This window comes from Corapipo altera, unplaced genomic scaffold, assembly GCF_003945725.1.
Source record: "Corapipo altera isolate COAL_440 unplaced genomic scaffold, ASM394572v1 23, whole genome shotgun sequence".
Lineage (NCBI taxonomy): Eukaryota > Metazoa > Chordata > Aves > Passeriformes > Pipridae > Corapipo > Corapipo altera.
The window spans coordinates 3,876,808-3,893,159 of record NW_020884878.1 but is presented as its reverse complement, the minus strand read 5'-3'; the positions used below and the strand labels follow the sequence as shown (position 1 = coordinate 3,893,159).

Sequence of the window (16,352 nt, the reverse complement as noted above, 5' to 3'; positions counted from 1 at the left end):
AAGTGTCACCCTCCCAGTGCAGTGTGAATGAGAGGGGTGACAAATGACATGCAAATGCCTTCCCTGGAGGCTACAGAAAAGTCACTTCCTTGCACCTTTCCAAAGGCTGGTATTTGCATACTATTAGACACTGACATCCTGTTGAACTTTCTTAGAGCGTGCAATTTGTAGACATGCTCGTTTGGGGATTTAGACTTTATTGACTGAAGGTTGCTTGGCAGAGAAGGAGAAAAGGAGCTGGCTGGGGAAGGGAAGGCTTGCACAACTGGTACAGAAGGATCCTTCGGAGTGAGAGAGACGGGAATTATTTGGCTTCAGCTCTGAGGTATGAATTCTTCTCTCTGACAGTTTTCTGTCCTCTTGGCATCCTGTGGAGGTGTTTAAAAACATCAACAACAAAAAAAGCAATAAAAGGGTTTTGCCACTCATAATATCTGCTTGTGTGACAGCTTCCCACAGAGCGGAAGCCGGGAGTCTTAGAAAGTTACCACTGCACTGTCCATGTTGCTGGGTAACAGCTCCTGCTTCTCGCATGACTCCCAAATTGGAATAATAAATTGCATCCAGAAATGCTGAATGATGATGGGTTTGCTGGCAGGTGGAGGTGCTGCCTGAGCATGGGGGCACTGGAGCAGGGGGTCCTCCAGACCCGCCTTACTCCCAGTCAGTGTTTTCCTGGGATCTGGACCTAAGTCCTGTTTCTTTCCAGCTGGGGTCCGAGGCTCCCATGGGTCTGATGATGATAGCAGGGGGGAAGCCCCACTGAGGCCAAGATGAAGTGTTGGTGGTCCAATTTGCTGCAGCACAGCTGGTTGCTGACACCCTCTGTCTTCATGGGGCAGGTGCTGGCTACCACCTCACATCACTCCAGCACGAAATCCACCATGCCTCCCAAGGCCTGCAGGAGCGTATGAGGATGCCCAGGGCTCATACCCACCATGGAAAGCTTCTTATATTGGTTTGTCTGACTGGGCACTCATATAGACAGGGAAGGCTGGTGCCTTGCTTCTGGCCAGGTCTCCCCAGTGGCAGTGGCCATTACCAAAGCAAAGGTCTGAGATCTGCACCAATCTGGTTTAAACCTGGCTCACCAGGTCAAGGGATATGGTTATTGAGTGTCTTCACACAGTGTCATCATAGTAACAATGAGTGGTTTTAAACCCATTTAAAGCAAAACTCATGGAACCTTTCAGTATATAAATCAGGGTTTAGGTGCCACTGAAGATCCTGACGTAAACATCCTTGAGCATCTCACTTAAACTTGATTTGTGTCTGGTACCTGTAGCAGCCTGATGATTTATGTATTTGTTTATTTACTGTGAGGAAGAAGGCACTGGTGACTTATTTCACAGTGTGGTTAAACCTGGTGTAACCGCACCACTACCAAGACATACTGAATGGACACATTTACCCCCTGTGCGAGACATCACGCGATATTGTAGCTTGTATTTGCCCAGGAGAGAAAAGTTGTGCTGGCACACAGCATCCTGATAGTGGTGGATAGGACTGAATCAGGACAACGTGTTTTTCCTTTATTTGTGAAAGAATAAGCTATACTGGCAAAATACATACAAATTTATATCAGTATGGCCACTTTTTGTCTATGCACTGAAGTCCTTCTCTGCAAGTTTGCTGCCAGAAGAAGCCATTGCCAGCCCCATGCCAGGCCCAGTCAGAATGTGGATGGCTCAGCTCCTGCCCAGCTGCAGCAGGCTGTGTGTCCATGCTCTCTCATTTCCTAAAGACAGAACACTCCTCGTAATGGTGTGGCACTGCTGTGGGCACAGAAAACCCTGCACTGTGTTGTGAGAACTGCTGTGTGCCTCACATGAGGGATGTGCCACAGCAAAGCATAGTGTGCCAGAGACTCCATGAGCTTCTTCAGTATTGAAGAACAAGATTGGGCACTCATTCCAAGACCTTTTCCTTTTTTGAGCATAAATCGCACATTCTGGCTTCTGATACGGGTGAGGATAAAGAACATGTAAAACTAAAGGCTACCCTGGCTACTGGCCATGGCAGCAGAAGTGTGGAGCAGCGCTAGGTTTGTGTGCTGAGTCGAGGACTGTTGGGCAAACCAATGCCTTTGGCTTGCCCACCTGCATTTCCCACTGTACCCTTCCCCTCAGCTCCCCTGGGAGACTGAGAACACTGCAGCTTCCTACAGAGGCTAATGGGCCCACACCAAGGGCTCAGGTTGGTTTCTAAAATAGAGATTTGTGGTTCCCCCCAACTAGTCTTGGTGTGTGGGAGGATGGTTTTGTTAGTCTGTATGTATGCGAGCTGTTCCGACTCTGCACAGGAAAACACAGCAGTACAAATGAAAGCAAAAGGAGAGGTGGAGCAAACCCGTCACGCTTCTAAAAGTGATTTAGCCAGGATGTTTTTTCTTTTTAATGACTGAGTAGTCTGACATGTTGCAAAATACAAAGGCTCGGCATATTCCCCACAGCAGAGTGAAAGCTGGAACTACCCAGAAGCAAAACCTGTCATTAGCAGTCAGCCAGGCAGAACGGGCTCCTGAGTGCCAGAAACAGGCACAGAAGGAAGGAGGGGCTGAGCAGCTTTTCTCAGGGGCCAGCAGTGTGCCCCAGCAGCCTTGCAGAGGGAAACAGAGGGCTGTGAGGGCACAACATGGGATAGGGATGCGCCCAGACTTCAAAGGGCAGCAAGGAACTACTGTTCCTCCTCACGCACCCCCGTTCTTTAGCACAGGCAGCGAGTTTGCTCCAAAAAAATCAGAATGGTTTTGACCTGCAGTTTTTCTCTCTGTTGTTTTCACTCAGTTATACGTAGCTGCTCTGAGAAATCTCTTTTTACATGTCCTCCCCAGTCCTTGCTGTGATCCATGTCGTCCTGGAGGCATGCAATAATTTAGTCTGAAAGCTGTGCTGTGCAGCTCTGTTCTCCACAGCTTCACAGGATGGAGAAAGTATTGACGTGCCCTGATTCATCTCCCACAGATGTCATCTCCCTAGGAGCTGACTTGAAGGACAGAGGGGCACAGAAAACTCAACCTGGGTAGCACCTGATTCAGAAAGAAAGGAGGAGGAAATTTTATTAACTGGGTTGGATGGATGCAGGGAACATTATAGCTTTGCAAACCCAGTGATCCAAGAAGTTAGCACCATGAACCACAGTGTTGCTGTGGCCAGGTGCAGGAGGGAAAGCCTTTAGGATGCCTTTATGTTTCCAAAAGGAATCTTCCAAAATTAGGAATATTTTTTCATTGATGCTTCTTCAGTTGTCATTACCCATCAGGCCTGACCAACCTCTGAGAGAGAGAAGATGATGAGGAGAATGTTGTATTTAAGACATGTAGATGTGGCACTTAGGGACACAGTTTAGTGGAGGGCTTGGCAATACTGGGTTAATGGTTGGACTCAATGACCTTAAAGGTCTTTTCCAACCTAAACTATTCCATGATTCTTTGTTGTGGCTGTGGGTGTCCCCACAGCAGTAAGCACAGACGCACTGTCAGGATGTGCCCAAGGAGCAGCACACCCAGCACCAATGCTGAGCACACAGCTGGGGAGGGTAGAGCATGGATGCTGCAGGAATGATTGGACACAGAGTCTGAGGACATTGCTCCCACCATCACATCCTTTTCTATGGCCTGGGCAGCAAAAAACAAAGCTCCCCATGCCCATCTACTGGCAAGAGGTGAGGTGTATTCAGCCATTGAAGTAGAGCATCTTGCCTGGTTGTGTCAGGGGACTGTCCTTCCCTCAGCCAACATAGTCTAAATGGCCTCTCTGAGCCAGCCAGATAGATGTGTTCCATTTTAATCCTTGCCCGTCTCACTCTGCTGAGATCATTTACCTGCTGCTAAGCTCCTATGGTCAGACATAAAAGGTGAAACTACCAGCCTTTTAAGGATATATCTGAACATCTTTGCAGCACTTTGCTTCATGAAAAATATGGAAAGATGTTTCATTCATAATATATCACTCATATCTATGTTTGTAAACAGATTTGTCACACCATCTGCAGAATCGTACTGCTGTCTCCTCTCCTCCATATTAATTTCCTTGCCATTTATATAGTACAGCTCCTATTTATTTTATTCCCTTTTTACAATTAGATACATTAGGCATCTCTCTTTCTTCCTTACAAAAAGTGTGCACTCTCTGTGGGGAAGAATATTTAGTCAGTCCGATTTTTTCAGTCTAGTGCATAAAAACAGAAGCCAGGACTGTTTGGAGAGGTACCTGCCTGGTTCTGTTTCTCATCTCTTCACATCTGTGTGGAGCAGGTGGGAGGGAAGGATAATTCAGAACAAATCCACTGGTAAACAGGATGCTCTGTCCATATTTCCTGTCTCCTGTTGCACTGGTGGAGCTTAATTTTCAGGAATCAGCTAAGCCTCAGGTCAGTAATGCTATTATAATTTCTCTGACTTGCTGTAGCTGATACAATATAATACAATACAAATACAGTATGCTGAAGTATTTATACACCTGGGAGCAAAAAGCCAGCCTGCTTTGTTATCTGATTTGAGAAGAAATGTTTAGACATGTTCAAATTTTAAAAGTGATTTGCTGAGTATAAAAAAGAAGTCACATGAGAGAGAGGAAGCTTGCAGTTGGCGGCCACTTCTGCAGCCCCTCGGGCTGACCAGCACCCAGGTCAGATGGTCCTCAGCACTGCCCTCATCAAAGGTCCAGGCTTGACACCAGGCACTGGGAAGCGGTGGCTGGGCTCAATACACGTCATGGAGCAGGATTTGACAGGTCTGTAGGAGCACCTCTCCGGCCCCATGACTGTAAATTCACTGTGGTGAGAGGTTTCAGACACTGCCTCATCACCAGGGCTGTGACCCTGGGGCAGGGCACTCTCGCTTCTCTTCCTCCAGGGAGGGAGGATCTTTCTTCTTCAAATACCTGAGCTTGGGTACAAGGGAGGGACTGGGGTTGACTAATCCCAATAAGAATTTTACCAAGAGTGAGTAAGGGCTCTGGGCTGCAGACAGTGACGACAAATCTTAGAAACTCAAGCCTGTGCTTTGGCAGGAGAGTTTGTTGTTTGAGGTTTGGTTGGTTGGGTTTTTTTTCTTTTATGGTCTTTTTATCACTTTTCAGCTGTACAGTGTGTTCTCAGATGGTATATCCACAACTTCATGTTTTTCAATTGTGGCCACCATTTTTTCAGCCAACAGAGTAGGGAACAACTGGGCAGTTTGCCAGCTCCTTTCCCACTGAAGCAAAAGGAAACTCTGCAAGAGGGTTTCTCCAAAGCTCTCTAAAGGGATTTTCTGTCGCCATATCCTGCTAACTCCTCCACTCCTCTGACCTCTCAATGCAGACTTTGATGCTGTGAGCTGAGTGCCCCTGCCAGAGAGTCCCACTATCACCTTCTCTCAGGAAATTGTTCAAATATCCTGTCCCATCACGCTTTGCATCTTTCCAAGAGGCATGTTTAGACCTATAATATCATGCCTAACACAAATCAGTGAGCAAACCCTTTGGCTGTATGTGTGCCAAGGTGTGACTGCCAAAATGGGTTTCTGGGTAAAGCAGAAGCCATGTGGCTCGGCTGTGGGGAAGCAGCCAAGACCTTTCCCAACAGTGCAGTCCCCAGTAAAAATCACAAGGTAGGCTTTAAATGAAATTACTTCCAACCAGTGTAAACGTCCATCCTTTGTCTTGGCTGTCTGCAAATAAAACCTTCCAGAGGTTACTCAGTTTAGATTTTTCCAGCCTTTTCTCTGCTCACTGCAGGGCTAGAAACCCTTGTGCTGGAGCTGGGAAGGAAAAACGAGACTCCCCCATAAGCCCTTCCATCCCCTAAGTGCTGAGTTTTGGGCACCAACTGGCCCCCAGGTTATTTTGAGCCCTGTGCAGGCTTAGCAGCCCAGAGGAACAGAGGTCCCGGGGGCACGGCAGGGAGGAGAGGTCACGTCCATAGATGGCTTTGGGTCCAGCAGGTTTATCCCCTTCTCGTTGGGCAAACTGTCGTCTCTGGGAGCAATTCAGCTTTGAAATGGACTTGCATTGTATAACTTAATCGCTGTGGGTCTGAAAAATAATAATCCTGCCTAAAACCATAAAATCTGGCATCAAGAGTTACACTTGGCTTTACAGTTTCTCTCTTCTGAATCAGCTCCTGACCCTCCTTGCTGCTATAACAACCTGGCTGAACAGGCCGTGCCCTACAGGGAGATGAGCCATTGCTGCCTGTAGTGGGTTGACCCTGGCCAGATACCAGGTACCCACTAAAACCACTCTCTCTCACTCTCCCTCTGCAACTGGACAGAGGAGAGAGAAAAAAAACAGCTAAGAATTGATGAGTAGAGGTAAGAGCTGGGAGGGGTCAGTGACTAATTACCTTCACGGGCAAAACAAGACTCAAAGTGGGGATAGTACTTGTATTTATTACTAACAGGGTAAGAGCCAAAGAGTGAGAAATAAAACAGTCTTAAAAACACCTTCCCCCTACCCCTCCTTCCCTCCATGTTCTCTCTCCTCCCCCCCAGCGGTGCAGGGGACAGGGAATGGGGGTTATGGTCAATTGTTGTTTCTACTGCTGCTCAGAGAGAGGAATCCTTCCCCTGCTCCTGTGGGGTCCCTCCCATGGGAGACAGTCCTTGATGGACCTCTCCAACATAAGTCCATCCCTCGGGCAGCAGTTCTTCCCAAACTGCTGTCCCATGGGTCACTCCTCCATGGGGTGCAGTCCTTCACAGGTGAGCTGTACTGACGTGGGTCCCCCACAGGGGCCACAAGTGCTACCTGGGAAAAACCTGCTCCAGCACAGGCTTCCCTCTCTGTGGGCTGCAGGTCTCCAGCAGGACCCTGATCCATCTTGGGCCTCCCATGGGGTCACAGTCTCCTTCATGCATCCACATGCTCCAGCATGGGCTCCTCCATGGGCTGCAGGGGCACAGCTGCTCCACCATGGTCTCCACCAGGGGCTGCAGGGCCACAGCTCCTGTGCCTGGAGCACCTCCTACCCCTCCTTCTCCACTGACCTTGGGGTCTACTTTGTTGTTCTCACTCTGCTCTTCCTTGGCTGGAATTCTTTCTGAGCAACAATCTTCTTTTCCTGTTATCACAGAGGCGTTACTATCACTGCTAATTGGCTCGGCCTTGGCCAGTGGCAGGAAGTCCATCCTGGAGCTGTCTGGCATTGGCTCCATGGGACAGGGGAAGCTTCTAGCAGCTTCTAACAGAAGCCACTCCTGTAGCCCTCACCCCCCCCACCCGCTACCAAAACCCAGCCACAGAAACCCAATATACTACCCATCTCCAAAAAGGTGCTCTGCTGTTTTCTTAGCCTTCCTCTGCCATCCCTGTGCTCACAACCTGTCGGGCTCTCACATTATCATGCACAAACACCACGTTTGCAAACATATTTGCTATTACAGCAGACAGGAAGTGATTTAAGTGAGTGCTGTAAAATTAACCTCAACATCAGTCAAAAGAAACAAAAGCAAAAGAGAACAGGGTAATTAGATGCTCTTATGAGCAGGATATGCTCAGAATTACTTCTCCATCCCATTACAAATGCTTAGAAACTGCACAGCCTCTCCAGCACAGTCAGATTTTGAAGTGGTTTAATGGGCATTAGGAGTTTAGAACTGATAATGCCACTTCCAACCTTATCCTTTCACTGCATGAAAATAGGTGGTGGCTATTGACTGGCCTAAATTGGCTAGTTTTAAAGCTGTATTTGCTGGCTTGGATGTGCTAAAAGTCTCTTCATGGAGTTTTCAGAGCCTGTGTGTTTAAGGTGGGGATATATTGAGTTTCTTCAATAGAGGGCTGGTTCCAGTGTGTTCTCTACATGCTGAAGAGCTGGGAACTGCTGTAGTTGGGCTTTACATCCTGATAACTGGGGAAAAAACAGGGCTACTGGATGGTTTGTGCTCAGTCCAGACAAACATCGCACTTTGTCTCTTCTTTTTTTCTTTCAGAACAAACTGTTCATGATGTCAATCAAAAAGGAAGGTGCCCACAAGAAGTGGGCTGCCCTGAAGGAGAAACTCGGACCCCAGGAGACTGACCAGTCAGAGGCCAACCTGGAAAATGCAGAGCCGGAGCTGTGCATCCGTCTCCTGCAAATGCCATCGGTGGTGAACTACTCCGGGCTGAAGAAGCGTCTGGAGAACAGCGATGATGCCTGGATGGTCCAGTTCCTGGAGCTGTGTGGGCTGGACCTCCTTCTGGAGGCCCTGGACAGGCTGTCTGGGCGAGGAGTAGCCAGGATATCCGATGCCTTGCTTCAGCTCACCTGCATTAGCTGCGTGCGAGCCGTCATGAACTCCCACAAAGGCATCGAATACATTGTGAGCAACGAGGGCTACGTCAGAAAACTCTTCCAAGGTGAGAAGACATCTTCCTGCTTCATTCATCACGTGGCATGGTGAGGGGACTTCCTGTTGCTTATCCTTCTGCCCTGTACCAGGCTTGTTGGAAACTGTTGGTCGCAATGGATTAATGAGATTGTTTTCTTCTTTAAAATAATACTACCGTGAAATCACATTGCCTTTGCCACCTAATGCTGTTTCCACACAAATATTGTCATAATTTACTGAGAAGCTGGGGATAAACCCAGCCTTAGCTGTGTGCAGGCATGACCCTTCAGTTGTCAGCAGACATTTGCTATTCAGGCTTTATGAGCCCCAAGGGCAGAGGGAGAGGAATTGAAAGGACTTGAAGTCTTGTAAAGAGGAGGGAAAGTGGCATGATTTAGACTCAAGAGAGCCTGTTCTCTGTGCTGCTCCATCTCTTCCTCCTAGAAGACGGTAGGTAACACCACTTACATTCTCTTGCCATTCACTTGTCTCGTTGTTAGGTATGAAACGCATCAGGGTATCTCCTAGAACTTTTTGTACAGCACTTGATGGTGCTGGTGCCGGAAGGATGACTTCTCTGCTGCTCCACGGAGATCACAGCTGTGCCCAGAAACTCTTATTGATATCTTTTTAAAATGCATTTAGTCTGAAAGCTCTCTTGCTCCCCTCTTCAGTTTTGAAGTCCCCTTCCTTCCTCTTCACCCTGCGTTTTCTTAACCTGTGTGAAATATGGAGCTGGCCTTTTTATGCTGTGAAAAACAGCAGAGTATCCTGGGCTTTTCAGTGTTCGAGCTTCTTTGTGTACTAATAAAGGAAAAATAAGATGGTCTAATCCACTCCCTCCCAGCTCCTAGGGCTCACAGAGAAAGAGTAGTTGGAAAAAGGGAATACATGGGGACTGGTTAGAACAATTGGTCTAATTGATATGCATATTGGTCTCTTCTGCACTAAAAATAAGAGTCATTAATCGAGGAAAATGGTTCATCTGCTGTTCTAGAAAACACCCATATGTGAAAATGGGAACTAAATTGTGTGATTGTGAGCGTTGGGATCTTGGCTGCTGTTTCAGCATGCCACTGGGACATGGAAGACATGAACAACTACAGGCTGCACCAAAATGCCAATAGCGTACCTGTAGCATTTACTATTCCTACTAGAAGTTACTATCACATAATGTTATTGGGATGGGATATCTAGACACTGAGATACTTTTCTTCCCATCTTCCGTGTAGTGGGTCCCCTCCTTCTGTCTTTTTTCTGCCACTGGTCATAACCCATATAGCAGAAGACACTGAGATTCAGAACATTATTGTAATTTTAAATTCTGCTTTGTTTTGTTCTGTTTTTCTTCCAGCACTTGACACAACTAATGTCATGGTCAAAAAGCAAATATTTGAGCTCCTGGCTGCACTGTGCATTTACTCATCAGATGGCCATGCTTTAGCTCTGGATGCCTTGGACCATTACAAGGCAAGTATTGGGTTGGAGTAGGAGGTATGGGTCAGCTCTGATCCATGCCAAAAAGGGTGGGAATGAAGTTTATTTTGCATCATTTTAGTAAAAGAAGCAGGGATTTATAAGGTGAAAACTGTAGGAAATTTGTCTTGGTCAGCATAAGTCTATGGTGCTGGTCTGTGACTTGTCTGGACGGATGACTGCCAACCACAATGTGCTTTCTGGCAGCAAAAGCGCCACCAGATCAGCAAAATAATTGGTGCCACATCCACAGGTTTCACTGCCCAAGTACCCAGGTATATGCATCAGTTATCAGAAGGCATGAAGGGATCCAAGAGTTGTTTCACTGACTTTCTCTGCCAACTGCAGCCTTCTCCATAATGGAGGAGTGCTGCTTTTATCTGTATCTTCCTGTCCTGTCCAGTCCACAGTGGGATAAACTGATGTTTTAAGGTGCTAATTCCATCTGAGAGAGACTATTCTTGTCATAATATCACCTGTGTTATTAACAGAGTGTGAAGAACCAGCAGTATCGATTCAGCATCATAATGAATGAGCTCTCCAACACAGACAACGTGCCATACATGGTGACACTGCTGAGCGCTATCAATGCCATCATACTGGGGAAAGAAGAGCTAAGAACAAGGACACAAATCAGAAATGAATTCATAGGTAAGGATGTTTGTTGCACCCAACTTTCTCTGGAGAAAGTCAGTTATCAAGCAGTTTTTATTTCAGATATATCCACAAGGTGCCTGAACAGGTCTGGGGAGCAAAACTGCAAATACTAATTTTCCTCTTTCTTTTGACCTCTATTCTCAATAACCTTTCTGTCACCAGATGTTTTTAACTTTGCTGCTTTCCCATAGCTTTGATTTTTTCTGGAATCCCAGCAACACCATATCACTTGAGCTTCTTCAGAACATTTCTATAACCAACCATCTTATGTGGCCACATTTCCATATGTTGCGACTCCTTGTAACAGTTGATGAGGTTTCTTCACTCCGTGTCTACTCAGTTGAGCCACAGAAGCTGTCCCGTGACTCAGAAATTCTTTCTAACTGTTTGAATCCTGGCATCCTAGTTACCATTGTTGAGATACACCTCACGTAATGGGAGCATCTGAGCTGGTGAGCCTGGGCTCTGTTTCTTTCTGTGGAGAGCAAGGGACATTGGACCATGACTGATTTTAGATATCTAATTTGGACTGAGGTCACTCATGTCCCAGAAGTGCCTGTGTCCCTCAGTAACTCCATGGGGATTGTGGTTCACACAGTTGCTGCAGATGTGTATTGAGGTGTCTCATCATTAAGCAGATGACCCTACCCACTTTGACAGATCCATATGAAGATATTTTCACTTTTTTCTCTCTGCAAAATGTATTTATAAGCATAACATTATATAAAGATCATAATAAATCAGTACCAAATGGGTCATAATGCAAATATATCTTTTTTTGTTGTTGTTCTTCCAGGGCTTCAGCTCTTGGATGTTTTAGACAAGCTAAGGTAAGGATCAGTGCTTACATTTATTTTACAAATGAGATTCACAGTCAGGTATCTGTGAAAACTTAATACTTATAAACCTTCAGTTGTGTGAAGTGCACCTGGGTGGAGTGGACCACTCTTGTGTGCACGTCTTACAGGGGGACCAAAGGCATTCAGCCAGTGTTAAGATGCTCTTGCCAGCCACAGTGTCACAGGGACAGCTGTTGGCACAGATGGCAGAGGCTCTGGGCACAGACGGAGCAGCAATGTCCTCGCTGAGGCTGTGTTCCAGACTGGAGCAATGCTGTGGGCTCACTGAGCAGCTCACTGTGAACTTCACTGCTGCTGTTGGTCCCAGAAACATCCAGCTAAAACAATTTACTAGTGCATATCTGGGCATAATTTAAAAATTATGTTCTGTCAGAAAAATCCATGATAAATTCTAGAATCCATTTTATGTGAGTTGCAGTTATCCGTGTAACTCAAATTGCTCCATCCAACACCATAAAAATCAGGGAAAAGAAGACCTTTCAATAGTGCAGCAAGGGTAGAGTTCTTACATACAGTGGTTTTGAGAGTGTTGAAAAAGTTAGTTTTAGAGTATCTGGGATTTTTTTAATCCAATTTTGAGTAACAGAGAAGGAAGTTTTTCAAACGGAAACATCACTGGAATATTTTCAATTTGTCTTGACTTTAAAGAAAAAGAAAGATGGTAGCCCAGTTTCATAAAGGTGGGAATGCCACTCTGTTGTTACAGCTCCAAGGAGAATTCCATAGCACGCATACACTGGGCCAGGTTATACCATGAAAAGTCCCATTCGTTTGTAAATGTTGACTGTAGGAAGAGGTATATTCAGTTCAAGAGAGGATGCACTGATGGCATCTGATCCTTTATATATAAGACACAGTTGGGTACTTTGAATGCTGACTGGCTGAGTCTGAGAGGCAAAGAGATAAAAACCATTTACACAAAAACAATCATCTGAAAATTAGCAAAGGGCTCTCCAGTGAAAATGAGTGCTGTAATATTGCAGAGACATCGAAGAGGAGGATCTGCTTATCCAGTGTGATACATTTGAGGAGTTCAAGGTAGAAGATGATGAGGAATTATTAAAGATGTGTGATGGCATAAACATGAATGATCATCATGAGGTCTTTTCATCTCTCTTCAATAAAGTAAGTAGGCCCTCCCATAGGGTGCAAAGTCACACAATGGCAAAGTTAACCCACTTTGCTTGGAACCAGCCTTGCTGTGATGGAAAGCTGCCCTGTCTTCCAGGTGAGCCGCTCTCCGGTCTCCATCCAGCTGCTGTCCATCCTTCAGAGCCTGCTGCACTTGGAACCATCTCATCAGTCCAGCCTCCTGCTGTGGGAGTCCTTGGATGCTGTAGTGAACAGAGCCCTTTTGCTTGCAAATGACAGTAAGAATGACATATCCATCCAGCTTTCCACATTCCTCTTCTTTTACCTTGTCTCACCCACAGCCCACAAAAGTCATTCCCAAATAATCTGGAAATAATCTGTGGGACTTGATATGAGCTGAACAGAAGCTGGGACAAAGCTACACCTCCTGTATAGGGTCAAGTCTTGATGTGAAGCTCCATCCATGTGGGATGGCCACGTTTAGGAGTGGGCTTGGGATTCACAGTCTTGCTTTCATGGTTAATCCCTGAGCTTTGGGTCATGGCAGTCATTGGGAATCTGGCACTGGCTTGTCTTGCTGGCAGGCTTTTTCAAAACTGTTTGTGGGCTGGGAGCTGGGGAAGGAAATTGCCTGGAAGCCAAAAGTGTAATTGTGTAAAGTGACACCACGGAGTGGGCTCCGTGGCTCCAGATCTGCTGCTTGGTGAGGGTTGAATAGCACAAACCAGCCTTGGAACCCCGTTCCCTTCTCTGACCCTGACTCCTTTCTCTAGTTCAAGGGAACACAGTTGAAGAAGTCATGGAGAGGCTGCTGTCTACCAAGAAACATCCAAACAAGCAAAAGCGAGCTGAGAACCGGCTGTCTGGGAGTGCAGCTGGAGGCGCCCAGGGTGAGCCAGAACCATGTGCTCGTGCAGCTCGGAGTCCAGTGGGATCATCAAACCCCTCCAAGGCACCGACAACGTCCTCAGGGCCACTTGCCAATGAAAAGAAGATCTCATCCTGCCAATTCACAGGCTGCTCTGCTTCGCCAGAGATGTCTAACCCTCCACACAGCACTGGTTCCACCCCGGCACCTCCACCCCCACCACCTCCACCCCCACCCTCTGGCACAGCAGCCATGAACCCCACATCCCTGATGACGAATACACCTCCAGCCCCTCCACTCCCCGGCGTCCCTCCACCCCCACCCCCACTGCCTGGCGTGGAGGGTATTCCCCCTCCTCCTCCACCATTGCCTGGCATGGGTGGCATCCCTCCCCCACCCCCTCCATTGCCTGGCACAGTGGGCATCCCTCCGCCCCCACCCCCATTGCCTGGCATGGGTGGTATCCCACCTCCTCCACCTCCATTGCCTGGCATGGTGGGCATCCCTCCACCCCCACCCCCATTGCCTGGCATGGTGGGCATCCCTCCACCCCCACCCCCATTGCCTGGCATGGCTGGTATCCCTCCTCCTCCACCCCCATTGCCTGGCATGGGTGGTATCCCTCCTCCTCCCCCTCCATTGCCTGGCATGGGTGGCATTCCACCCCCTCCACCCCTCCTGCCTGGCATGGCAGGAGATCACATAGAAGCTGTGGTGGCCTCCCAGTTCAGCTGCCCTCTTGGCATGGGCCGGCCTCCCCGCAAGGCAGTGAAGACGCCAACACTGAGAATGAAGAAGCTGAACTGGCAGAAGCTGCCCTCCAACGTGGTGAGAGGTGGGTGGCATAAAGTCACAGCTGCTGTAGGGGTGACCCAGGGCAGGAAACACTGTCTTTGAGTTTGTCAAATGTGGTTTACTCCATTTAGATCCAGAACTTTCCTGATTTCCTTTACTTTTGACCTGCAGAGCTTAAATAAATAAAAGTAGCGTGAAACTACTAGTATAATACAATAACCATTCCAACTAAATCAGTACTTTGGGATAGCTTGTTTATAACTGAAATAGTTGGAAATTAAAAGAAAAGAAAGGGAGATGGGAATATTTTCCTAATCCACCATGACATGCCTTAGGCCTGAGGCTCTGATCTGAGTTCCCCAAACTTTCATTCCCCACTTCATCTATACTTGCATCTTGGAATATTAAAGTCATGAGTAAGAGTGCATTTGAGGATCACATCACATATCTCTTGATTTTTGGGTTACATTTCCCTTTCCTAGTGGATCCAAAGAGGAGCATGAAATGTGAGAAGAAGCCAGGACAAGCAATGTCAGCTTTGTCCTAGACAAGCAAGGCATCCAGTGCATAGAAATAGGCAAAGATGAAATCTAAATAAGCCATGTTTTCAATCACAAGAGCAGTAAATTATTGGGATTATTTCAGCAGAGACTTCCACAGGCATGTTAGGGTGCTGATTGTTTTTTAAATAGATTTTAAGAAACTACAGTGGAAATTCATTCAAGCAGTCCCATAGCCAGCATTATACAAGAAAGCTCAATTATAAAATGATAAATGGAGAAGGTCAGAGTCAGAAAATGTCCAGGTTGTGCCCAGTCCCTCAGTTAGCATGCAAGGAAGCAAAAATAACATCAGCTAGGGGACTAAAAAAGAAATGTCCAAGCTCTCTCTTATGCTGACCCAGTTTACCCACCCTGAAGGAAAATGCAGTTGTACAGAGAGGGGTGGGGCTGTACAACCTCTGTGTACCCAGTGCTGCCTCCCCTTACCAGCGCTTCTTGGGGTAAAGCACCAAGTTGAATTGCCCTTCAGGCCCTTTGGATCCCACGTGTGGGAATTGCCCCTCCTCAATAATTACCATTTATCCAGCAGTAAATACGCCCCTTCTTATTTCATTCATCTTCTGAGGAGTGTCCCTTCTAGCAACTCACTTTGCCCCAAGAGCCAGGAGTTTTCAGCTGTCCCTGTAGCCTGAACACTTTGTCTCTTTTTCAGAGGGTCACTCGATGTGGGCTTCGGTGAGCAGCAGCAGTGAGGAAACTATAGAGCCCAACTACACCAGCATAGAGCAGCTGTTTTGCTTTCCACAACCAACCCCCAAGGAGAAGACAGTCACCCCAGTGAAGGCAGAGCCAAAGGAGGTGAGGAGGTCCCACTCGTTCTTTTGAGTAAAGATCACTGCAGACAGCTCATCTAACGCGAGATATCTTCTTTTTCTTTAATGAAGATCACATTTTTGGACTCCAAGAAAAGTCTCAATTTGAACATATTTTTGAAGCAATTTAAATGGTAAGATATGGCCAGTTTTTGTGACAGTTGACAAAACTTTGAGCAGGTTTTGCTTTATCTGGAAGGTCCTCACAAAATCTGTTCTAGCCAGTGTGCTTTGGTGGTCCATGTTACTGAATCATCTGAACATTCCCCTGCTGGTCCTACACTATCTTTAAAATACTGAGTTTAGAGGTTTAGTTATGCTTTTACATACAACATCCCCATATGTTGGCAAAGGCATTACATCTCCATGTTACAGATAAAGTTGTGGCACAGATTCTTAGGGTGACTTAGGCTGTGAGATGCATCTGGAAGTCAAATCCCTCCTCAAAACAGGTCCAATGGAAAAGTTAAGAATTAAATTTTCTATTAAGATAAAAAAGTGCCCAGAGACAGGATCTGAGTTGCAGGATTCATCTCTGGCCTGGAGTCATTTGACCAGGGCCAGAAACAAAATTTGGGTCACAGCAGGGATCCAGATCCTGATTCTAATTTAATTGTGGGGAGGTATCTTTCCTTTTGGATTATTGTGACTCTCACTAGGGAAAGCACAGAGTGCTTGCACAGATAAAAGTCATGGTAGTGGAAGAGTGGTCTTTGGGTGATGGGTGCCTCTGCTCCTCTTTCCTGCAGCTCCAACGAAGAGGTGACTGCCATGATCCAGAATGGGGACCGGACCAAGTTCGACGTTGAGGTTCTGAAGCAGTTGCTGAAGCTGCTTCCTGAAAAGCATGAGGTCAGGAGGAAAATGGTACCCTTACCAAAGGTTCACAAAGCTGAAGACACAGTGCAGTCCTGCAGTCTTAATTCTTTATTT

The 16,352-nt window shown here is 46.8% G+C and overlaps 1 protein-coding gene across 8 annotated transcripts in view; it reads left to right on the top strand.

Annotated features, from left to right (window-relative positions):
- INF2 (inverted formin, FH2 and WH2 domain containing) overlaps positions 1-16,352 on the top strand; it is a 41,877-nt gene that overhangs the window by 11,677 nt on the left and 13,848 nt on the right. For 5 of the 8 annotated variants that reach the window (XM_027638073.1, XM_027638071.1, XM_027638070.1 and 2 more), the window contains exons 2-11: positions 7,916-8,324; positions 9,651-9,766; positions 10,264-10,423; positions 11,226-11,259; positions 12,273-12,414; positions 12,518-12,659; positions 13,155-14,084; positions 15,260-15,405; positions 15,492-15,553; positions 16,169-16,271. In XM_027638073.1, coding sequence (XP_027493874.1) covers positions 7,928-8,324; positions 9,651-9,766; positions 10,264-10,423; positions 11,226-11,259; positions 12,273-12,414; positions 12,518-12,659; positions 13,155-14,084; positions 15,260-15,405; positions 15,492-15,553; positions 16,169-16,271 — 2,232 coding nt within the window. In that variant the 5' untranslated portion in view covers positions 7,916-7,927. Of the gene's footprint in view, positions 1-7,915; positions 8,325-9,650; positions 9,767-10,263; positions 10,424-11,225; positions 11,264-12,272; positions 12,415-12,517; positions 12,660-13,154; positions 14,085-15,259; positions 15,406-15,491; positions 15,554-16,168; positions 16,272-16,352 lie in introns of those variants that run through there. The other 3 variants (XM_027638074.1, XM_027638072.1, XM_027638075.1) reach the window with 2 other exon arrangements.